Source organism: Pelodiscus sinensis, chromosome 1 (genome assembly GCF_049634645.1).
Source record: "Pelodiscus sinensis isolate JC-2024 chromosome 1, ASM4963464v1, whole genome shotgun sequence".
Classification (NCBI taxonomy): Eukaryota; Metazoa; Chordata; order Testudines; family Trionychidae; genus Pelodiscus; species Pelodiscus sinensis.
In genome coordinates, this window is record NC_134711.1 from 11,897,553 (window position 1) to 11,922,108 (window position 24,556).

Here is a 24,556-nt window from a genome sequence, read left to right on the forward strand (position 1 = left end):
GCACAGCCGAGAGAGAGAGCACCTCCCCCCCTTCTTTACTAATAGAGTAGTCGATGGAAATTCCATTGACTACTCGATTAGCTGATTAATCAAAATTTAACATCTCTAGTGGGGATTGTGCAACATTGGACCCAAAGTGGAAAATGCCATTTTGGAATGCTTATTTTCCCTTGTCATTTCTATAAGACGTGTTATGCAGATTTGCCTTTTTGAGGATATTATAAAACTAACAGTGATTTTCATAAAACTATTGAACAAAGAGCAGGAGTATATTTCATCACCACCAGCAAAAAATCAGTGATTTCTGGTCTTCACGCAAGCTACTCAAGCCAATTAGCATGAAATTTAATTTGCATTAATCAGCACAAGGTCAGCAAGAAATTAACTTGAGGGTGTGGGTTTCACATATAACAATTTACAGAGGAGGGGGACTGTCCCTGCAGGGTGCTGAGGTGGTATTCAAGATGCTCAGCAGTTTGTAGGTTTGGGCTCTTGAAAGAGAATAGAAAAGTGGTGGGGGCAGGACTATGGAATGTTTTGGGCCCAAATGATTATGGTGTAGTTAGAAATCACTCCAGGCAGTTTAATATATTAAGAGATTTTAACAGACCTCTTGCTATTTCCTTGCTAAGACCTTCCAGGTGGTGTTTTCCTCGCAACAGATGGTAACATTGTTAACACCTAAGGGCTCTGTCCAGCAGAACATACATGCTGTCTTCTTCCATGTGGAGATGGGGACTGTATAGTGGATCAAAAGATTCAAGACCTTCAGTGTGCAGCTGGGAAGTACATCTCCTCCTCCAGATCCACAGCAGTGTCTTCCACACCTCTGGGGTGGAAAGAGCTTATGCAATTGACTCATTTCCTCTTAAATACTCCCTGTTTGGATTGTGTGTTTAACTTATGCTGAGATCATGGGCTTTTATTCCAGAGCAATACCCCTTCCATAGATCTAGGTCCTTTTCTGGAGCTTCTTGCAATGGTATCTGCCCACCAGGAGTGTATGGGACATGGGAAGAGATTAAAGGAATATTCTACAGTCCTTGGGTGAGCTGGCAGGATTCCTGGGGTGAGTGGAGGACATTTATTCATATCCCTGACAGAACTGCATTTCAGAGTTGTTGGCCCTGGACATGTACAGCCTGAAGTACATGTTCTGTTTGCCAGAGAACAACCTGTTCCTCTCCTTAAGACATTTAGGGACATGCTAAGCATATTTCCATATGTCCTACTGATGAGTCCAGTAGCCTTGGAAAGGGGTGAACCTTGAGCAAAATTACATGGCCAGTTCCTAGAAGAAGTGGCCATACAGTCTTACAAGGCTCACCAAAGTCTTCACAGCTATAGCATCACAAGGAGATAAATCCTTGGGACAGGATAAAGCAGGGCTACAGCCGAAATAAGCTACCCAGCTTCAGCTATGTCAATTATGTAGCATAAGTCGAAATAACATATTTTGGCTTTTGGTGCTGTCTACACAGCAGGAAGTCTGAGTTAGAGCACTCTTCCTCCAACTTACCTTACTCCTTGTAAAATGAGGGTTATAGGAGTTGGAGTAAGAAATCCTCCGTCTCGCCATTATTTTGACATTATGACGAAATAACTGCTTGTAACGTAGACACTGATTATGTTATTTCTGAATAACATCAGTTATTCCAAAATAACGCTGCTGTTTAGACATAGCTTAAGTGTTGGACAGTACCGGTGACCCTGGGCATCAGATAACACCAGCTGGAGATTGTGTTTTGAAAACTGGTACTTTGATAGATCAAGGACCATTTAGCAGAACAAAACCTAAACATGGGCAAGAATTTCAAAGCTGATAAGTGATTTTTAATGTCTCCATTTTGGGGTGCTCAAGTTTAGACACCTTAAAAGGGACAAAACTTTCAAAATCTGCTGAGCATCTAGTAGCTGAAAATCCAGTTCCTTTATTAGAGCTCAACTTAAGCATGAAAAAATATGGACACGTTTAAAATCATTAGCCACTTTTAGGTTTGGGCATAAATATTAACTATATGAAGCAGGAGAGAGGAACCTGAAATCAAACTGAAGATTTATATACCAGACACTTCCTTTTTATGTAACCAATCCTAATACTTAAGAAAATATGTCTAGCATTTAAAGACTTATAAAAGTGAATGATCATTATTTGATAACATGCAGTAGAATTAATTAGAGAGAAGTTACTGAAACAAGTGTTTATAGTTGCTTGATTATGAAATTTTTACAGTTTTTCTTCTAGCTCTTAATCGGTTTTTGTTTTATGGTAACTATATAGAAATGGATCACTTCCTTTTGTTTTAGTCTCTTCAGTGCACGTATAGTATATAATATATGTCTGAAAATTTTCATCTTCCTCCTCCAAAGTTTTATGTCTAGAATTATAGCACTCATCTATTTAGGAATCCTCAACTACCCAGAAGATTTTTTTTTTTCCTGAGTCACTTGAAGTTTGGCTTCAATCTTTTTCCTTTGTATGTGGGTCTCTTGAACTAACATGTCATTTGCTGCCATCATATGGTTCACTCTGCTTGTACATTATATCCCTTTTCCCACCCTTGCCTATTTATATAGTAAGCTCTTTGGGGCAGGTTCTCTGCACAGTACCTAGCACGATGGGGTTACATCCTCAGTTGGTCCCTAGGCACTATCATAGTAAACTTTAAAGAAAGAGACAGAATGATCATTCTAGATTTACAGGGAAAATAGAAGGGGGACATGATAGCGGTTTTCAAATATCTAAAAGGGTGTCACAAGGAGGAAGGAGAAAATTTGTTCCTCTTGGTTTCTGAGGACAGAACAAGGAGTAATGGGCTTAAAGTGCAGCAAGGGAGGTTTAGATTGGACATTAGGAAAAAATTCCTAACTGTCAGGGTGGTCAAATATTGGAATAAATTGCCAAGGGAGGTGGTGGAAACTCCCTCTCGGGGGATATTTAAGAACAGGTTAGATAGACATCTGTCAGGGATGGTGTAGACGGAGCTTGGTCCTGCCTTGAGGGCGGGGGGGCTGGACTCTATGACCTCTCGAGGTCCCTTCCAGTCCTATGATTCTATGATTAAGACTAAAGTGACAAACAGAGGCTAGAGATACCATTCCTGCCCATCCTGGCTAATAGCCATTGATAGACTGATCCTCAATGGATTTATCTACAGGTTGAACCTCTCTGGTCTGGCAACATCCATCATCCAGCATGATTTTATTTAGCCAGATGTCTACTTATCATGGGTGTGCCTAAATTTCCTGTGGTCCCATGAAGTTTGTTTACAGTCTCTAGTCCTGAATCTTTTTGTTCTGTGCTGTTGTTTAGCTCTAATTTACCCCTAAATGTTTTCTTAGAGTGTAGTAAGCAGTGAAAGTGTTAATAATGTTATGAGACAATATTGACCTCCTCTGGTTTAGCAAATTCTCCAGTGTGGCATCAGCCAGGTCCCAAGGGTGCTGGACTAAAGATGTTCTTTAGTACTTTATTGAACCCAGTTAAAGTCCCGTTCTTCACAACATCTTCTGGCAAGAAGTTCCACGGGTTGACTGTGCATTGTGTGATTAAATACAATGATCATGTGATGTCATATGGTTTACGATATACATGGCAGAGCCAAAAGCAACAATATCAGGTCTTTGCCCATGAAAGCTTATGCTCCAATAAATCTGTTAGTCTGTGCCACAGGACTCCTTGTCACTTTTGCAGATTCAGACTAACACGGCTACCCCTCTGATACGTGACGCAATATAGGAATTGTAGCCAGTTAAAAATAAAGATATCCTAGTTTAGGATGTGCAAGTGTTCTATTTATATCAAAGATAGTTTGTTTTCTATTTCAAGTCACAGATTGTAAGTGGAAGTTGTCATCACTCAGTTGTAGCTCTCTGTTTGCCCCAGCTATTTCACTCTGTGCCTTTGATCTGCTTTCTTCTATTTTTTTTCTTTATCTGCTGGTTGGATGCTATTATGATATGTAGACCCTTCTAAATAAATTATTAACTTTGAAGGAGTGGAGGATGTATAAATTCACAACATGGCCAGTTATCTGTTTCTAGTCAGGAAATATCTTTAAAATGTGCAGATTTATCATGTTCAAAATGGTGATTTGCCATGACTGCATCCTTTTTTTTTTTTTAAAAAAAAAACTGTTTCAAAAGAACGACTGAAGCACATGATTTAAGAAACTTTTATTTAGTTCCTTCTGGTGCCTCTGTCCTCCAGCTGCAGAGATGATCTGCATCAGCTCTGTTGAACGGGAGAGCATGTCATCTCACAGAGAGGAAGGGCTATGGCAGGAAACTTAAAACAAATCTTCTCCTGCTGCCTTAATAATTATTCTTACCATTTACACAGAGTTTTACATCACCCAAGTGCTTTACGTACAATATTTAATCTTCATTACTCTCCATATGTGTTGCATAAAAAAGCCTCTGCCTCAGCTCACTAGATTTATATACATGGATTTTCTAAAGCTACACCAAACTGTAAGGTCTAAGGTTTTAAATTAACTTATTATGATGCTTGTCAACCTTTGCAATCAGTGTAACTCTCAAATTTACTGTAAACTGCAACTTTGTAACATGCAGCCACCTTGCTTGTAACTTTCCCTAAGCTGAATTCTCGCCTGAGTGAATGGAGACAGTGTGTGAGAGCGTGTTTGAAGAAGACTGGGAACAATGGGGCACATTTCAATGAGTCATCACAGTCTGGGCATGCTGCTTGCTGGATAAAGGGAAGTCTGGGCATGCTCCCTAATGACGAGGTGAATGAGTCACAGGAGCCATTCACACACTATATAAAGAGAAGGAGCATGTGAGACTCTCTCTTTTTCCTTCCCCTGCTCCTGAGAAGCTCCTCTTCAGTGTCCCTCCTGACCATCTTCCCCAGCCATGATGAGCAGACAGACCCTCCAGGATCCACATGCTTTGGCTCCTTTTGCAACCCATATGTCTGTGTAAGTGTGTGATTGCCTGAGGGCAGGAATGAATGGGAGTGAATGAATGGAGTGAGTGTGAGATCTATCTATCTATCTATCTATCTATCTATCTATCTATCTATCTATCTATCTATCTATCTATCTATCTATCTATCTATCTATCTTCTTTAGCTTAAACCTTTGGTGGCTGCTTTCTCCTCTTTACTTTTACCTAGTAGAAATAAACCCATACTAGTGTAACCCTGGGTGGTCTCCAGTGAGAATATTTTTTAAGGTAACAGTATGAGGCTCATACACATACAGTAAGACTAGAAAAATCTTACATCATCCAGTCTGACCTGCATTTTTCAGGTCATTATATATTATCACTTCAATTTTTTTAGATAGAAAAACCAGGCAGAGAAGCTAAAACTCTTGTCCAATGCCCTAAAAAGTTTAGGGATCAGTCTGAGACTGGAAAGTACCATTCCTCTGTCCTGTGTTTACACTACCGGCCCATGGTCCTCTCTCCCTTTGCTTCATCTTCACCACAGTAGTTTGATAATACATTTTTTCATTAGGGGTGTTTTGTCTTTGCACAAAGGTGACAACCCTAGCATGTTTATTTTGTACAATGCATCAGCCACATTTTCTGTCTGTTCTGCATTCTCTGTAATTTTCAGGACGGAAGTTATTTTCACTTATGAGATGAGCTTATTTCCCACAAGTGCTGTACAAGGACTACAGTTCACTGTAGAGGCTTTCCTCATGAAATAGTATCCAAAACTGCATTGATCGGGAGGTATGTCTGTGTATTGCAATGTTCTGACTGTGTCTGCTAAGACTGAAGAAAGATCTCCACGCATGTGCCTCTGTACAATACAAATCATGATTGCCTTGGAGTGCAAAATGAGAAAATATTGGCCTAGAATAAAAGTAACTTCTGGAGTGGTGATCTGTTGCCTGAAAGCAAAGGGTGTAATTGGAGAGCAATTTTTCTGTTATTACCCCCAAAATGTTTTGGGGGTATTAATAAAAATAATTGTTTGTTTATTTATTTGTATATCAGTGTATTTATTTGTAAAGCAGTATAAAGAAACCCCAGCTGAGATCAGGGCCCCATTCTTCTGGGGTCTGTACACACATACAGTAAGAGACAGACAGTCAATGTGCCATTAAGCTTACAACCTAACTGGACCGTTGAAAGAAAATGTGGGAGAGGAAACCGAGGCAAATTGATTTTCCCAAGGTCTCTTACAGATCGCTTCCAGAGCCAGAAAGAGAATGCAGGTCTCCTGACCTTATCGAGGGCTAAGAAACAAAATATCCCATGCAGTAAGAGAAGCAAATATGGTAGACGAACAGCTTGACTTACCAAGGAAATCCTTAGCGAGCGTAAACACAAAAAGGAAGCTTATAAGAAGTGGAAACTTGGACAGATGACTAGGGAGGAGTATACATATATTGCTCAAGAACGCAGGGGAGCAATCAGGAAGGAGAAAGTGCAATTGGATTTGCAGCTAGCAAGTGATGTGAAGGGTGACGAGGTTTCTACAGGTATGTTAGCAATAAGAGGGTGATCAGAAAGGGTGTAGGGTGCTTACTGCATGAGAGAGGTAACCTAGTGACAGATGATGTGGGAAAAGCTGAAGTACTCAATGCTTTTTTTTTTTTTGCCTCTGTCTTCATGAACAAAGTCAGTTCCCAGACTACTGCACTATGCAAAGCAGTATGGAAAGGAGTTGGACACCCCTCGGTGTAGAAAGAACAGGTTATTAACTATTTAGAAAAACTAAACATACACAAATCCATGGGTCCAGATTTAATGCATCCGAGGGTACTGAGGGAGTTGGCAAATGTAATTGCAGAGCCTTTAGCCATTATATTTGAAAACTTGTGGAGATCAGGAGAAGTTCTGGATGACTGGAAAAAGGCAAATGTAGTGCCCATCTTTTTTTTTTAAAAAAAAAGGGGGGGGAGGAGGGGACAATCCAGGGAACTACAGACCAGTCAGCCTTACCTTATTCCCTGGAAAAATCATGGAGGGGATCCTCAAAGAATCTATTTTGAAGCACTTGGAAGAGAGAAAAGTGATTGGAAATAGTCAACAAGGGCAAGTCATATGACTGACCAATCTGATTAGATTCTATGATGAGGTAACTGGCTCTGTGAATATGTGGAAGTCAGTGGATGTGATAAACCTTGATTTTAGCAAAGCTTTTGGTACAGTCTCCCACAATATTCTTGCCAACAAGTTAAGGGAGTATGGATTGGATAAATGGTCTGTAAGGTGGATAGAAAGCTGACTAGATTGTTGGGCCCAACGGGTAGTGATCAATGGCTCGATGTCTGACTGGTGGTCAGTTTCTAATGGAGTGCACCAAGGATCGGTTCTGGGTCTGGTTTTGTTCAACATCTTTATTAATTACCTGGATGAGGGGATGGATTGTACCCTCAGCAAGTTAACGGGTGATACTAAGCTAAGGGGAAAGCTAGACACGTTGGAGGGCAGAGATAGGGTCCAGAGTGACCTAGACAAATTGGAGGACTGCGCCAAAAGGAATCTGATGAGGTTCAACAAGGACAAGTGCAGAGTCCTGCACTTGGGACGGAAGAATCTAAAGTATTGTTACCAGCTGGGGACCAACTGGCTAAGTAGCAGTTCAGCAGAAAAGGACCTGGGGATTACAGTGGATGAGAAGCTGAATATGAGTCAACAATGTGCCCTTGTAGCCAAGAAGGCTAATGGCATACTAGGGTGCATTAGAAGGAGCACTGCCAGCAGATCTAGAGAAGTTATATTCCCCTTTATTCTGCACTGGTGAGGCCACATCTGGAGTATTGCATCCAGTTCTGAGCCCGCCGCTATAGAAAGGATGTGGACGTATAGGAGAGGGTCCAGCAGAGGGCAACCAAAATGATTTGGGGGGCTGAAACACATGACCTATGAGGAAAGACTGTGGTATTTGGCCTTATTTAGTCTGCAGAAGAGAAGAGTGCAGGGGCATTTGATAGTAGCCTTCAACTTCCTGAAGGGAGGTTCCAAAGAGGAAGAAGAGAGGCTGTTCTCAGTAGTGACAAAGGCCCGGCCTTAGGGGAAGGCGAGCAAGGCGGTTGCCTAGGGCCCCATGCTGCCTGGCTCCCGGCCCCACACACCCAACCACTCACTTGCTATCCTGACTGAGAGTTGCACAGCCATGCAGCTCAGCCACACTGCCTTGGGCCCCACAACCTCTTTGGCCGGGCCTGTAGTGACCAATGGCAGAACAAGGAGCAATGGTCTCAAGTTGCAGTGGGGGAGGTCTAGGTTGGATATTAAGAAAAACTATTTCCCTAGGAGGGTGGTGAAGCACTGGAATGGGTGACCTAGGGAGGTGGTGGAATCTCCATCCCTAGAGGTTTTAAGTCCCGGCTTGACAAAGCCCTGGCTGGGTTGCTTTAGTTGGGGTTGGTCCTGCTTTAGGTAGGGGACTGGACTCGATGACCTCCTGAGGAGTCTGCCAGCCCTGGGATGGTATGATTCCATGAGTTCAGTTCATTGTCCTGTCAGCTGGGCCATGCTGCCTCCCATGGTTTATGATTTGGAAATGTTTTAAAATATTGACTACCACAAAGAAAACATTGTGGTTACTCTGCCAGGGAAGACAACTGAAAAATCTCACTGAGTTCAGTGCTAGCAGAATCAGCCTTGCCTCAGAAGTACTGCAGTGCAAAAAGCATGTTTCTCCATTTTCTGGGAATCCCAAAAATGAGGGGGAAAAAATAGCTTCAGGTGAACTCAAAACATTTTTTTTTCTGAAGACATTTTGGCAAACTAAAAAGCTGGAGAATTATTTTTATTTATTTTTTGCATCAAATGAAATATTTCCCTCAAATTTTGATTTTAAAAAAATTAATAACGTTTGCAGAAAAACGTGATACAAAAAGCACCACTGAATTGAAAATAAGCATTTCTGTTTAAGAGGGAATTTTTTTTTCAATCAAAACAAGTTGGCATAATATGTGAAATGTTTTAGTGCCCTCAAGTCTTCATTGTTTGAATACCAAAAATGTTCCCTTGAGCCATGTTATTTTAAAGCCGCCCCCTCCCCATTTAGTACACCATGCAATTGAAAGGTAATAAGCATCACACATTGCTATGCATGCTCAGCAGCTCTGATTCTGCTGCAGATGTTGCAGTGTCAGTTGTTTCATTTTGTATGACAGAAGATGGGCTGTTTTAGTCTTTGAGTGTTACCACTTAATGGTTGGGTTTGCGGTGCTTTCTTTACCCTATTGAAGGGTCCTTCCAGAATCCTTAGACTTCATTTCACCTATCTGCTACTTTTCCATCTCTGTAGGAGAACTGATCAAGGTTTTCTCCACAGAAGCTGCACTGGTTCCATCACTAAGCCCAAAGCACTCCTCGGAAGCCATTTTACTCAGTCTGAAAAGCAGCCATTGTATTTTCAGCTAGTAGTGTCTTAAGATGGTGATTCTTCCCCTGGTTTTGGACAAGTATAGCAGTTTATCAGCCTGTGTCTGATTCTCCCCTTCCAGCTGTGCATTCTCTCACACCCTGAACCTTGTAACCCTCCAGACACCAGTCTGAGGAATCTGGACCAATGCAGTCGCCATTGCTGGTTGCAGCAGGCAAAAGGGATTTAGAGGAGGAAAGCACTGGTGTGCCCGTAGAGAACCTGAAACTGCATCTTACAAGAGGGATGGAGAAAATCTGGGGTGCTTGCAGACAGGAAGGGGAAGCAAAGAGGACAGTTGCCCTGGGGCCCAGCAATTCAAAAGAGCTCTAGGCTCCTAGTTACCAATGCCGTTACTGAAGGAGCAGCAGCAGTTGGAGCCCCCGGCCCTTTAAATCACCACTGGAGTGCCATGAGGTGTGATCAAGGAGGCTTTAAGGGCTGGCTGGGGAATGCAGCACGACACATTCTGGGCAGCGCTGAAGGCTGGCTGTTCCTAGCTCCGCCCCTTCCACCCGAGGCCCTGCCCCTACTGGGAGTGCAGAGTACCCTCTCCACCATGCCCAGGGGCTCAGCAAGTCTGTCAGCTCCCCACCAGTGAAGCCAGAGAGCCATCACCAAAGCCTGAAACGGCTGTACTGGAGCTAATGTCTTAGCATTTAGAATGTGGGATATGAGTTGCAAGACTTGTCGTGGGGTGTAGCATTGTCTCAGCCAACTCCCAAGGCTGTTGTATGGATGCTTTTGTAAAAGCTAACTGCAGTGCCTTTTGGTGCACTCTCCAGCATTGCACTTTCAAGCATGTACTTTTAATAATGCAAATAGACTGTTTATTTTGTTGTTGTGCCTAGAAGCTTGTCATAGACCCCATTGTGCTAAGCACTTTACATGCACACAACAAAGAGACATGCACTGCCATGAATTTGCAACCTGTAAGGGCTTTTCTACCCAGCAAGTCACTGCCTGACTAGCCATGGTATGAATCTATAGAGTACCAGCTTGCTGTGTAGTAACTTGCCATGAAGACTAGCTCTGTGTGCATATCTAAGGACAAAAATTTGCCCATTGTAGTAGTATGTTTTCTCTTCACTGAAGGTGAGAACCCACCACTCTCTTTGCTGGCTTGGTGATTGCGCCTCCAATCTCATGTCCCATGCACCAATAAGACTAAATCCAACCAGTAACACCAAACTGAGCAAGGAAATCCTCCACCTGTGCAATTATGTTCAGCAAATTGATCTATGCTAGTGAACAGTTGCTGTATAATACCGGTGCATGGTATAAAAAGAGGGACTCAGATGAAAACACTAAGATCCAAACACACTGGAACTTTGGGGAAGTTTGTATCCAAAGTTTGACATTCTAGTCTGACCTTAGCTTATTACAAGGTGTACCTGGGGCCCTGCAAAGAATTCTGTATTTAAGATCTGATTCACATTTACCCTGAGGGCTCTTCACTCCACACTGGCAGCATAAGTGTGTGCTGTTGTAGCCAAGAAGGCTAACGGCATTTTTGGGATACATTAATAGGAGCATTGCTAGTTGATCTTGGGAAATGATTATTCCCCTTTATTCAGCACTGGTGAGGACACATCTGGAGTACTGTGTCCAATTCTGGGCTCTCTGTTACAGAAAGGATGGGGAGAGAGTCCAACGGAGGGCAACAAAAGTGATTAGGGAGCTGGAGCAGAAAATTTATGAGGAGAGGCTGAGGGATTTGGGCTTATTTAGTCTGCAGAAGAGATGAGTGAGGGGAGATTTGATAGCAGCCTTCAGCTACCTGATGGGGGGTGAGAGGGTTCCAAAGAGGATGGTGAGAGGCTATTCTCAGTGGTGACAGATGTCAGAACGAGGAGCAATGGTCTCAAGTTACAGTGCAGGAGGTCTGGGTTGGATATTAGGAAAAACGATTTCACTGGGGGGGGGGGGTGAAGCACTGGAATGGGTTACCTAGGGAGGTGGTGAGATCTGCATCCCTAGAGTTTTTTAAGTCCTGGTTTTTAAGACCTCAAATACATGAGGTACAGAGGTTTCTTCAGCAATAGCATGAATGGACCCAGATGGAAAAATACGCTTCATTTTGAACCCTTGTGCAGACTGGTGATTAAGGGCCACAGTCTGTTCTATTGAATCTCAGTGGTGAGTGCCCTATTGACTTCAGTGGGAACAGCTTTTGGCCCTACTAACTTTATAGTGACTCTGGGATCTCTTTCAGGGATTAAAAGTGAAGAAATGGTTTGTAATGCAACCCCTAATGGCCGTGCAGAGATGACTGGGGAAGCTGCACGTCCTCATAGTCGCTGGTGAAGGTGAAGGGTGCCATTTCCTAAGGCTACAGAGAAGTTGTGTCCAACAGGAAATGGCAAACTGAAAACTCTCAAAAGGTCCCAAACTCTTCCGCTCCCCCCTCCCTCTCCCCAACTATCAAATCTCAGTTTCTCTGATCAGGGCTAGTGAAATCAGTGAGCTTTGAACAGGGCAGGGAATGAGACGCGGGAGAGAAATCCGACTGTGAATCAGAAGCCCCAGAGTGAGAGCTGAAGCAAAATCCCTTAAAGCACACAAGGTTATCCAGCCCCAGCCTCTGTGTGCTGCAATATTGATAATTCACAAGCAAAAGATGCATTTCCTATTTTCATTTCACCAAACAGAATAGAAAACTCATTAATTGATTTTTTGAAGGTGTGTGTAGGGGGGAGCGGGGTTTACTAATTTTTTTATGGTAATTAGGAGAGCTAACACCAGCCAGGCAAGAGGGAACGCAAACAAGACCCCTATAGGCTGCAGAGTGCATTAATGTAAAATATGCCCAGACAACATAACTTGTCAGAGAGGATTATTTCTGCTTAGTGAATCTGCAGGGGCCCCTTTGCTCCACCACTCAGAGTCTGACTAGAGAGAGAAAGAGTAGCCATTAGTGAGTAGCGACGGTGGCATTGATGTTTGAGCGCACTTCTGAACTGGCTTTTGTTGAGAATATCAGTGCAGAAAGCATGCGCTGTCCTAAATCCGCGGTTACTATGAGAAATGAGGAGCTGCTTTTAAGGTATGTTGTTGTCTCCTTTGTTTAATGTGTGCTTTCTAGTTGCCTGGGCCCGCTGCGACTATAATCATGCTCTGTATTAAGTAGTTTCCCTATTTAAATTTTTTTTAAAAGACAAAGGCATTGCTATGTGCAAGCAGCATTTCCACTAGTTACAATTGCACTTAATACATCTGTCATCATATAGGTTAAGAAAAGCAGGCAAAAAATACAAAAGAAGCTCAAAGCGGGTCCTTCTTTTGCCATCTCCTTTGCAATATTTCTGCCTGATTCATTATTATGCGTTGGGTATAGAATAAGCATAGAATGAGGCTCCATGTTAGAGTTAGTGCCCAAGATACCACTTTAATTTATACTTCTTCTCAATAAATAGTTATTAATGCTCTACTTCGTCCTGATCACTTGAAGCTGTTCAAAAATGTATGTATATATACATGTATGTGTTTGTGTATTCTTAACACTCAGTAGTGTAGTGGCGAGCAAGTGGCGGCTACCTTTTTCGGAGGGAGAGATTCAGAATTATGCTAGAATTGGCACCCTGCTTTGAAAAATGTAGTCTTTTGTTTATTTGCTAGCAGACATTGTAGCACTGAATGCATCTTTTGGTCTGACAATGGGACAGCTGAACAATGGAGCTGTCAAACTAGCTTAATGCATGTCTGGGGCTGGTGTGTGTGTGTGTGTGTGTGTGTGTGTGTGTGTGTGTGTGTGTGTGTGTGTGTGTGTGTGTGTGTGTGTGTGTGTGTTCTTAGCCCATTTTTTAAATTTTTCTTTATACAGACTATATAGTATTAAGTGTTATAGTATGACTTGTTTGTAGTTTTTAAAATTTTTATACTCACTGTTAATAGTAGGCTTTCTGCATCTTGTAATTATGTCTGTTGCATTAAGTTGGAGATTTATTACTCTCCTCTCCTTTAACTGTAGAGAGAAAACTTACTTATTCTGAATGCTTACAAAACTGATGTCCGCCTGGCAAATACATGGTTACTGGACATAGCCATTTACAATAGTTTATGTCTGATCATTTTAATGTTGATTATTATGTTGATGCCCACTATTTTTAAATGTTGTTGCGACCATGAAAACTAACTACAAAAATATAACAGGCTGTGAGATAGCATTTTCCATATTTGTAATCCAACTGTCAATGTTAAATTAGAATTTTTTAAGTCACGAAGCATAATTTACATGGATGATTCCTGTTCTAAAAATCTAACAAATTAACACACAAAACATTTATTGAATTATCCATCTATTTCGGAAGACCTTGTTTAGGATTAGAATGTTGATGACATTTTTGTTTATGGATTTAGATATGCTCTTTTAGTCCTAAAAAATAGTGTTGTAAAAAAAATTAATTTACCAACTTTTCTAAAACCTTTTAAATCATTTATCAGGACAATGAATGGCATATACCTTAAATGGGATACGGTTTCATCAGTAGCCTGGAATTTCCATAACTCTTAAAGTCTTTTAATAGTAGACATATTAATTAACTCTATCACTGGCCTTTCTAATATAATAAAAATGTAATCTTTGAGTTGAATTGCCAATAGAAAAGACTGATATGCTGTGGCATTTGGCTTTGGCTTGGAACAGTTTTTTAAAAGGACTTGTTTTTGTTTACTGTGTTCCATAGTGTTAGTTTTATGAAATCATACCAATGTTTAGATGGGAATAAGTTATTTCTTAACAAATAAGTTAAGGACATATTGCTGAGAGAAAGCTTGTAACATACTTGTAAACAAAATTATTTTACTTGAGCAGAGAGCCTTGTGCTTATGGTGTTTTTTTTTTTTTTCAATTTAGAGATAAAACAAGATGAACAGATCACTCTTTTGGTAAATAAAAGTGATGAGACGTAAAAAAATCATGTGTTTAAAATAGAGGCTATAAAATAGAAAACTTTTGCTTGCAGGACATATATTTCACTACACCACCATAAAAGTTCAGCATGGTGTTTACAGTCACTCTTTTTTTTTTTTCTTCTATATCTTACAAGAACTTTTTCCTTCCAGAGAAGTGTTAACTAATTCCCACTCAGCCAGATTTTTCCTGCCTTGGACTGTATAGCTGGGGTGAGGTATCTTTTGTTGAGTTATCCTCACTTATGCAGTGCATACTATCAGTTGCTCTTATCATTATCCCTTGTGATTATCATGCAAGAAAATATGTGATAGCTTACTTCAGATTTCATGTGCATACCCCTTTAAGAATTGCCAAAGCTGGGTGCTAATGACATAATGGCAATTCTCCAACTTTGAGTCACAAACATGTCACCCGTATAATATATATCCAGCTTCCTTTGTTGAGAGATTTTGATTACTAAACCTGTTTCTAAACCCACCCCTTGCAATGAATGTCACTAGTACGTTGCTTTGCGTGTTTTGAGATTAGAGTAATTGATAATTGCAGAGGAAACGATTATATATAATCAGTGTCCATCTTGTCCAGTATACTCCAATGGCATCATACAACATTTTATTAAAAATGTAAAAATGAAGCTTACAATAAAAACAAAACTCATAAAATATTATCCTTACTCTCCTCCGGATGTTTACTGGATCATTGCTCTTTTAGTCTTTAATTAATTTAACAGCTGCTAAGATTGTGAAACATGGTCCCAATTTGAGAAGAATGTACAGGTTAGAGGTCTCCAGCAATCATAAGGTGTGCTTAGCTTTAACCAGTTGTGAATGGGTGAGATTCAAAGAGCAATGTGGCACCCAGAAGTTGGTAAACTTGTCAACATCTTTTTCCATATTAGAGACAAGATAGCTAATTCAGGCACTGCAGTAAGCAGTTGTTTGTTCCTGCAATGACCGAGTGTAATGCCAGAAGGAATTATATTTCTTGCCTAGCAGAGCAAGACTACCTGGTGTGTGAATCTGGGAAATGCTGTAAGAAGACGGTAACTGTAACATTTTTAATTATTAGTCTGTAGTCTTTGTATTTTCCTCAGATTTATGAACATCGTGTTAATACTCCTTGTTAAACTGAAATAAAACTGAAGTGTTTCTTTTATCAAATTTAAGACTATAAGATTGCAAACTGTACCTTTGGGGCTGAAAACAAAGGACAACATCCAGTTAATATTCATATCTAGAACTTTTACTGCAAATGTAGTTTGTGCTTGAATACTTAAGTCATTCAGGAGTGAATCAATACTAATTATTGTAATCAGGAGGGTTAATTAGCTGAAGATGCTGCTGATGGAAAGTTCATTGCTTACAGCCCTGAAAACTCCTAAGTTGATGAAATCTGAAAGCAAGATGCCTAAAAGGACTTTATATCAAGAGCTGTTTGGCTTTCATTTGGCATTTGAGAAGCCGGTTCTTTCAAATAAGAAAGCATAGATGTTTTGCATTTTATATCTAGAAAGGAAATGAGAAGAGACAACTGAGTCTCTCTTGAAGAGCTTTCTGTAATGGTTTCTAATTGAATGCTTTTTGAATAACCAGAAAGTCTCAGTGTAACATTCATTTGTAGGTTACCTAAACATTAAGATTTCGGATATATATGGTTATCCATATTGCTTCAGAACTTTATTCGATATCACTTTACCAGTTCCTTATTTTGGACTTTTTACTATATGGTACGCAACTTTAAAAAAAAATCATTGCTTTTTGACTGCTGTGCCCTCTAAGATACCGGTCACATTTGTTCTGTAGAAAGGCCATTCAGCTTCCCCTTTATTAAAAGGTTATTAAATTACCAGTTTATGAATTTAAGTTATGTGGTGTGGAATAAAGACTGAAAGAGAAAATTTTCTTCATGAGTGTTTTGGAATTCCCATCCGCCCGTCTCAGAACAGTCATGCTTCTTAAAGTGAACATCTTTGAATTCAAGAAGAATTTAGCTTCAGAAAAGCTTTTGTCACAAGTGGATGGTGAGAAGTTTGTTTCCCCACCCCTCCCCCCCCAGCAATCATATCTGTTAAGATTGCAGTCCAAATGAATCCCTGTGTTTGTTTGAACACACTGTCAAAAAAAAAAAACCAAAGAAAAAAAAACCCAAACCACTCATAGTGGTGGTTTTGAAAGGGAGAAATTCTTTTTCAAAACCTATCATTCTCTGCTCTCTAATGTCATTAGAGGTTATCTAGTACAGGTGCTATTTATCTCTGCTTTCCTATAACTGTTTTACTTCTTCAAACACATTTACTTGTATGTCAGCCGTATAAAAGGTAACTGAAAATGGCAGCTGTTGAGAAAGCATGTCACCATGCGTGGAATGACATGCATTATCAGGGCAGCATGAGCTGCTGGCACTACAGCCCATTTCTATTTGACCTGCCAAATGATTGGCTGCCTGGGATAGTGATGAATCACTAGAGTTTATGAAACAGGACTGCTGGCATTCCCACAGAGGAAATCAAAACTGGAATTTTCCTCTAACACTATTGTTGTGGCAAGAAAAAAACAGCTTTTTGTTTTGCTTTTGCTTATGTTATCCTGCAACGAAAGCAAATGTCTCCGTTTAGTTCATTTTAATGCTGTCCTTGGCAAGTTAAACATTGTGCCAAAGTTACCCGTCTCCGTTAGATAGAGCTAGAATGTTTGAAACTCCACATCTGAGCACACCCAAGAGTGGAAAGGCTGAGCTCTAGATCTGAATTTGGGAGGATCAGACACTTTTTTTTTTTTTCCTATTTGCTGAGAGTGACTATCCGTGAACTGGCCCTGTATATGAATTGCATCTAGTAAATGCTTTGTTTTTCTGCTGTGAGAGTCAGCTGACCAATTAAAAGTCAAATATCAGATGTTGCACTAGTGCTGCGAACTCATGTTCTACACTTTGGAACAGCTGGGTCCATGATATGTGCCGTTTCTAGACGATTCATAAAATATGAAACTTTAAAACTGTATGATTTGGATTACACAGTTTATCTTCTGAGTCTTCTGCTTGTGGAAAAGCATTTTGGTCTTTGAATCTTCCACTATGCCGTATAGATTAAGAAACTGTAGGTTGCTCACTGCTCTGCAAAGACAGCCATATGAATGTGCTGCTTACATTTAATAAGAACATAAGAACGGCCATACTGGGTCAGACCAAAGGTCCATCTAGCCCAGTATCCTGTCTGCCGACAGTGGCCAGTGTCAGGTGCCCCAGAAGAAGTGAACAGAACAGGGAATCATCAGGCGATCCATTCCTTGTCACTCATTGCCAGCTTTTGGCAAACAGAGCCTAAGGACACCATCCCTGCCCATCCTGGCTAATAGCCATTAATCAACCTATCTTCCATGAATTTATCTAGCTATTTTTTGAACACTGTTATAGTCTTAGCCTTCACAATATCCTCTGGCAAGGAGTTCCACTGGTTGACTGTGCATTGTTTTATTTATTTTAAATCTGCTGTCTATTAATTTCATTTGGTGACCCTTATGAAAAGGAGAAAATAGAACTTCCTCATCGACTTTTCTGTACCTGTGATGATTCTATAGCCCTCAATCATATCCCCCCCCCCCCCCAGTTGTCTCGTTTCCAAGATGAAAAATCCCAGTCTTATTCATCTCTCCTCATACAGAAGCTGTTCCATAATCAGAAGATGATCAATTTTGCTGCTCTTCCCGGGTTGGGTGTAACCAAATTCTAGTTTTATTTATTTCTATATACAAAATAATTGGCGAGTCAGCTAACCATATCGCTATCTAGCTCTGGAACCATTTCTATTTAAATATGTATGTCTGTAGTCGCCATTACAGGTTGAGCCTCTCTAGTCCAGCACCCTCAGGACTTGACTGGGGCTGAACCAGACAATCTGCAGAACCATAGGAGGTCATTATTGTTTAGCAGCATTCCCGCCCCTACCGCTGCTTACTGGGCTGTGAGAAGACCTTTACGGGTAAATTAGAGCTAAATAACAGCACAGAAGACAGAAAGCCAAAGCTTGTGGCTGTAAACAAACTTGATGGGACCTTGAGAAACTTGGCCACACCTATAATAAGTGGACACCCGTTTAACCAAAATCATGCTCAACCACAAATGTTGCCAGACCAGAGAGTTTCTACCTGTGTATTTTTCTTCATCTTCTGAATCGTTCAAAGCAGTTGCCTCTGTTAGAGGCCAGATATCTGAGTGCATGCATAGCTCTTATTATTTAAGCCAGTGATGTGAGCAACTTAGGCTGTGACCCTCCTTCATCTCAGTGCAAGATTGTCATAACCAAGATGGTCTCCCAGGATCGGGCAGACCTGAGCAAACTCTGCTTTCATCCCTGGAATTTGCAGGATGTGACAACTGAACCATAGCAGCACTTTGATTGGATGGAGAGGGGATGCGCGGATCGCAGAGTTAGTGTCGTGTGCCATCAGCACGCACCTCACTTCATAGGTCCTTGCTTTATGTGTGTGTCACTTCAGCAATATAAGTAGGAAAAGGAACTACACGGAGAGAAACCAGCAAAACCTGGCAACTCCAAGCATGGGCAATGGTAAACAAAAGGACTGCTAATGGCTGCATGCATATTGCAGATTGCTACTGATTTAAGCTCTAAGCATTCTGCTCCTTCCTCCTCCCTCCAATCCCCCCCCCCCAAAAAAAAAACTTCAGAAGCATTCTGCTATTCAGCTGCAAGTTGTTGGATTCATCCCTGAGCTGGCTTGTCTGACCTCCAGGTGGGTGAGGAGTAAATATTGCTCTCATTCTGAACAGTCCCATGATAGCAAACCAGCGGGTCATCTTCAGGAGAAGTCTTTCAGGATATTGGTGGACAATAGCCTGCCACTGGAGAATAGCGATAGGGATAATTAGGAGCTGGGGGGGAAATAAAGCATGTGAAAACTTCTTATCCCACCTTACTCATTGAGAAGAGAGGATAAAGCTGCAACACTCTGAGAAGAGACTGTTAGGACAGTAATGCTGGTTGCACATATAAATAGCTGCACATGTTATAAAGAGACATGGATGTTATGGAACTGAATTTACAGCCTCAATGGGCATCTACAGAATCAGACCCCATAGAAAGGAAATTTTTGAGTGAGTAGAAAAGCTAAGATTTCATTTATTCATTCTCACAGACCTTGTTTCATCTACAAAGGATCTTTGGTTTTATTTTAGTCTTTTTCCTAACAAAATATGACCAAGGTAAATTCAGCTAAAATGTGAGGAAAAGATTACTCTAGAACTTGGGAACTTATCTGCAGCATTTCAGCCCACGTTTAATTTTAATGGGAGTTATATAACTCCTTTAAAAATCACACATAGGAACAGTCCCTGGACTGCACCAGCAATGTCAGGTTTTCCCCGGCAGTGCTGTTGAAGTGAATCACACAGAAAGACTTCTCTGTGCAAAATTGATACATGCACATTTTTATTATTTAGTGAGACCTCAGAATGTACCAGACCTGGCCAAAAATTTCCTGATGGAAAATGTTGATTTTTCAAAACTTGAAACATTTTGTGGGACTTTATCAAAATGTTTAATGGGAAATTATGTAAAGGTTTAATTTCTATCTCAGTTCCTCTCTATTTCCAATTTAATTTTATGAATTATGATATAAACCACATAATGATGAATTAAAACAAAATGTTTGGACCTCATCAAAGCTAAAGGTTTTGACCTGCAATAAAATGAAACATTTTTATAAAGTGGAAATGAAATATTCCATGAAAAATTCCAATATTTTTTACTTTTTTTCTGATTCAGAATGAAAGAAAAATTTAATTTCAAAATTTGCCATAAGATGGGAATCCCAAATTTTGACCAACCCTCAGTAGTAGGGGTATGTCTATACTGAATGGCTATTTTGGGATAGCGGAGGTATCTTAAAATAGCTACCCCGCATCTACACGAGCCTCCCATTATTTCAAAATATTTTTCAAAATAATGGGCATCTTTTGGCATCCCGGTAACCCTCAAGGGGTAAGGAATGTCTTGAAATAGCCTATTTTGAAATAGCTTTGAAAGAAGATACACAATTTGTGCGGCAAATTGCATATCTTATTTTGAGTTTAGGGTTCTGTGTAGATGCCCCCCAGGAGTCTTACCATCAACAGGTTTTTATTTAGAAATGGGAGTTCAGGAACAATTGAAGTGAGATCTTCTGTTAGAAAAATAATGAAGGTTTCATGTAGACTGTCCTGCAGTTTTTCAACTAGCTTTCCTTTTTACTGTGTGTATCTTGGGTCTAGCGGACTTTGTGTGTTGGAAATAATAGTGTCAAATGGAGACAGACTGTGTAAATCAGTAATAGTGCAACTTTATTTCTGAGCACCCAGGAGCGAGAGACATTTCACAAACCAAACACACCCATGGAATGCCTTCTCTTAAAGAGAGAAAAAATTAATCATAAGGTAAGAAACAGCCAGTTACAGCAACAAATGATAAAAAGAGAATGAGGTGAAGGGAGAGTGGAAGTTGTATTAGTCATGCCTGTCTAGCCAATCAAGTGTGCTAGACAGACATCTTGGTAGTTTAACAGTAGAGGTGAACACTTGAACTAAAATCCCCAATCCTATTTGCATTTTGTCCACAAAAAAAATCTGGTTGGGTCCATGTTTTTTTTTTTTTCCTAACCTCCCTTTCCCATCTACCCCTTCTTATTCCATCCCATATTTTCCTTCCTACCTTCGCTATTCTTTCATTGAATAGTTCAACTCCTCACCCTACACGCCTCATAGTTAAATTCAGTGCCTGCCTACGAGCTACTCTCTCACTCTTGCCTCCCCCATATCCACCCCCAAACAGTCAATCTCTCAATTGCACAAAACAGCCCACAGAATTCCAAACGGACGACTTCTCCGAGGCAATCCTGGACTTCCCACAGTTGCTGCTGCTTCTCTCCTCTGAAAGGAGACAGGGACTTCTGCCGTCTTGTGGGGGGTGGGGATAGGCCAGTTTACAAAGCCAGATATGCAACTCCTCCCACCAGTGCTTAATTTGTAATGAACAAGGTGCCAGAGCTCAAACAATTAGGTGCTGCGGTTCAAGCCTTTTTTTAAAAAAACATTCTAATTGATGTAGCAAGCTTGGAGGTGTGAGGGGTATGAACTCCAAGCCTAAAAGTGCCAAGGATCAGCCATGGCCAACCCTGGCACAAATTAAGCCCTGTCTACCTCAGCCACCGTAATATTATTCCATTTCACTCGGGAATCAACTAATACCCAAATCCAGCAGTAACAAAGCCCCATCCTATGTTTTGTCTCCCTCACTGTCTGGAAAAGGGGCTTTTTTTTTTTAAACTCAGTGAATAGAGCAGCTGTTACTTAGTAGGAAATTGGAACTGCCCAGTGCAAACAGAGTCCTAGATTTCTCTCCCGGATAATCAACGGCTGTTCCATTCACTCTGTTGCTAGGATCATTCAGTGCTACTTGTGCTGTGGGGAATATGCCGGTTATAAAAGGACTTTATGAATAACTGGGTTATGGGTGGACTGGGGGTAAAAAAGACTGAGGTCCTAAATTCTCTGTCTCTCACGTGTGTATGTAGGTAGGTCTGAAACAGTACATAAAAGTAGCACCTACCTTTTAGCAATAATGTTTTTCACTAGCACTATAAATTGACAATGGGATTTTAGAGCCTGATCCTACAAATACTTAGTACCAGGCATAATTCCAATGAAGCCACTGGACCTATTGTAGTCATGCTACTAAACTCTGCATTCAGTAGTAAATGTTTTCAAGATTGGGACTATAGTTTTCAAAGATAACTGCTGACAGTAATTGCAGAACATAAGCCTGAGTAGGAAACATTTTAGAGCCAAATGCCTTAAAACCCCTCTTTTAAAATACAAAATGGATGTTAATAATGTTCACCTTTTGTCATAAAATCTTGCCTAATTGCTTTAGGAAAGATAAAGTTCTTATTACTCAACAAATGGAACAAAGGCCTTATACCCACGGTCAGATGAAATCGCCTTTTCATCAGTATAAAACAGGAAAATAAGAGTGAGTGGGAAGTTTTACTATAGCAACCAAGTTTACATAATACAGTATCATTGTTTTTCAAGCGAAGCCTCTAGAAATGCTTAATTCAAGGTGCTGTGCTAATTTTAAAAGACATTTATTTCTGCAAATCGCTAATTAAGGGGGGGACAGACCCAGGAATCAGACAAAATCTCTCAAGTAACTAGTGTTTATTGGTATTTAATTTGCATTGACTAGACCAAACAAAAAATTCATTTTTTAAATCAAATCGTCTCTAAGCACATTTTTAAAAAACAAACCAAGAAGCATTGGTACAATTTTAATTTAAAAATGTGATGCAGGAAAGATGTGTTTGATACTGGTTTAAAATAAAGAGCAAGCCTTGGAGACTTGGGGGGGAGGGGGAAGACCCATAAATGAAGTTTAGAACCTGATGTTGCACAACCTCACTCCCAAGAGTCATCCTGAATCTCTTCAGGGGTTGGCTTAAAATGAATGAATTAAAATTCAGGAGTGACTGTTGACAGGCCTTTTGATTATGCCGCACAGAGAAATAAGTTTGTCACTTTTGTGAAGCTGCGTTTATGTTGATTTTCAGTAACGTTTTGGGAGAACAGAGTAGAAGCTATGCTAATTTTCCAAAAAGAAAAAGATTGCTTATCTTCATGCTTGTTTCCCTACTTTCCTGTCCCTCCAGAGAGTGGCTACAGATTTCAGACCTTCCTCACTGGGAACCATGAAATGAAAGAATTCACTACCTGCTATTATGCCAACTGTTACTTTCTAGCCTGGGATCTGTGTAGCATGGGTGCATGTTTGAGAAAAATAATGAGCATTTTATTTGCATAACGTAGAACTTCTTGGACATAAGGGTGTAAATCTCTGGAGTCACTCCACTAATGTCAAGGTGGTTCGCTCCAGATTATTAAACCACTAAAAGTGAGAGAGGATTCTGGCCCCTTGTTTCTGTTAGATGCTTGCTCTGATGCCCATGATAAGCTGAAGCTCGAGCAGTGCTTGTTGGCCTAGATGGGGAATAAAGTAGTGTATTTGAACTCTCTCCACTGCCTTCCGGGCTCATTATGTAATGAAGTCATTCAGAAACGTTCCCTTGAAGTGCTTCCAATATTAGCATTTCCTATGTTTAAAAATAGATGGGAAGTTGACTAAAAGGATGATAATTAAGCTAGAATGGGGGTGGGAAACATGAGCACCTTGCTAAGCTTGACTGTAGCGCCTCTGCTTTACTTTGCATAAACTCACTTAGAGTGAGAGGCAATGATGTCAGAGTGATGTCATATCCTTCATTGTGATCTAACACCAAGATATCCCTTTCTTTCAATTCACTCTCTTGTGTAGTCTTCTAAAGAGACAGATGTTTACGAAACTGGAGCGCTCGGGACTACTTGGCATGGACATTGAACAATATACTAAGAACTGTACAAAACTGTGACTGACCCACAGTATTGTGGGGTAAATTAGTATTCTTCTCCCCATTTTACATATAGGAAAATGTAGAAAGATTAAATTTTACTAAAGCAGCCAGGGCCAGACCCTGTTCCTCTATTCAATGGGCATTAAATGGGAGTCCATTTCAGTAGCATAGGTGGGATTAGAACTCACACATTTTTGATTCCCTATCCTAGCTGCCTTCCTGTAGATTAACACAAACTGTTCCAATTGAAAGCAACCAGGATGAAATCAGCCAATAACTGAAGTTCCAAAAGACCACACTATAGCTATTGTTTGATGTCGGCAGTAAAAATTAAAGAGACCCTTCTATTTTTTTCAATATTTTTTCACCATTTCATAGCAATAAGTTGTGCCAGAGCTTTCTTTTTTTTTTAAAACTCAACAACATTTCTTAATATTTTAAGACATTATAGCATCTGCTTTGATCACAGAAATGGAGCCAATATTAAAAATAATAGCGAACCATAATTGTAATATTGCTGCGTGAAACATTAGGATTTTTTTTTCACTTACCCTCTCGGTACTATATTAAGTGCATATGCAGCCACTACATTATTTATATTTGGAAACTAAACTCTTCAAATACAGCTTCCCTCCCCCTCCAATCTTTTCTTGATTAAAATCTCTGTGTCCTTTACAAAGTGGGTTTCCTTTTGTATTTGACCCTGGTCCTGCCTCTAACTTATAAATAGCAAAAGCAAATGTGCTTTGAAAAGTGTGCTACACTGTAGTTGTTAAATAAAGCAATAACCTATGCACTTGTAATGCTTTTGCTATGACCTACTTACATACTACTTCACCCTCCTTA

At 40.4% G+C, this 24,556-nt stretch overlaps 1 protein-coding gene across 13 annotated transcripts in view; it reads left to right on the forward strand.

The window, feature by feature from the left end:
• Window positions 1-24,556, forward strand: part of CELF2 (CUGBP Elav-like family member 2) — a 491,927-nt gene that overhangs the window by 148,232 nt on the left and 319,139 nt on the right. For 3 of the 13 annotated variants that reach the window (XM_075908499.1, XM_075908610.1, XM_075908678.1), the window contains exon 1: window positions 8,799-12,407. The exons of 2 other annotated variants lie outside the window; for them this stretch is intronic. In XM_075908499.1, coding sequence (XP_075764614.1) covers window positions 12,301-12,407 — 107 coding nt within the window. In that variant the 5' untranslated portion in view covers window positions 8,799-12,300. Of the gene's footprint in view, window positions 1-8,791; window positions 12,408-24,556 lie in introns of those variants that run through there. 8 more of the 13 variants (XM_075909196.1, XM_075909207.1, XM_075909216.1 and 5 more) reach the window with 6 other exon arrangements.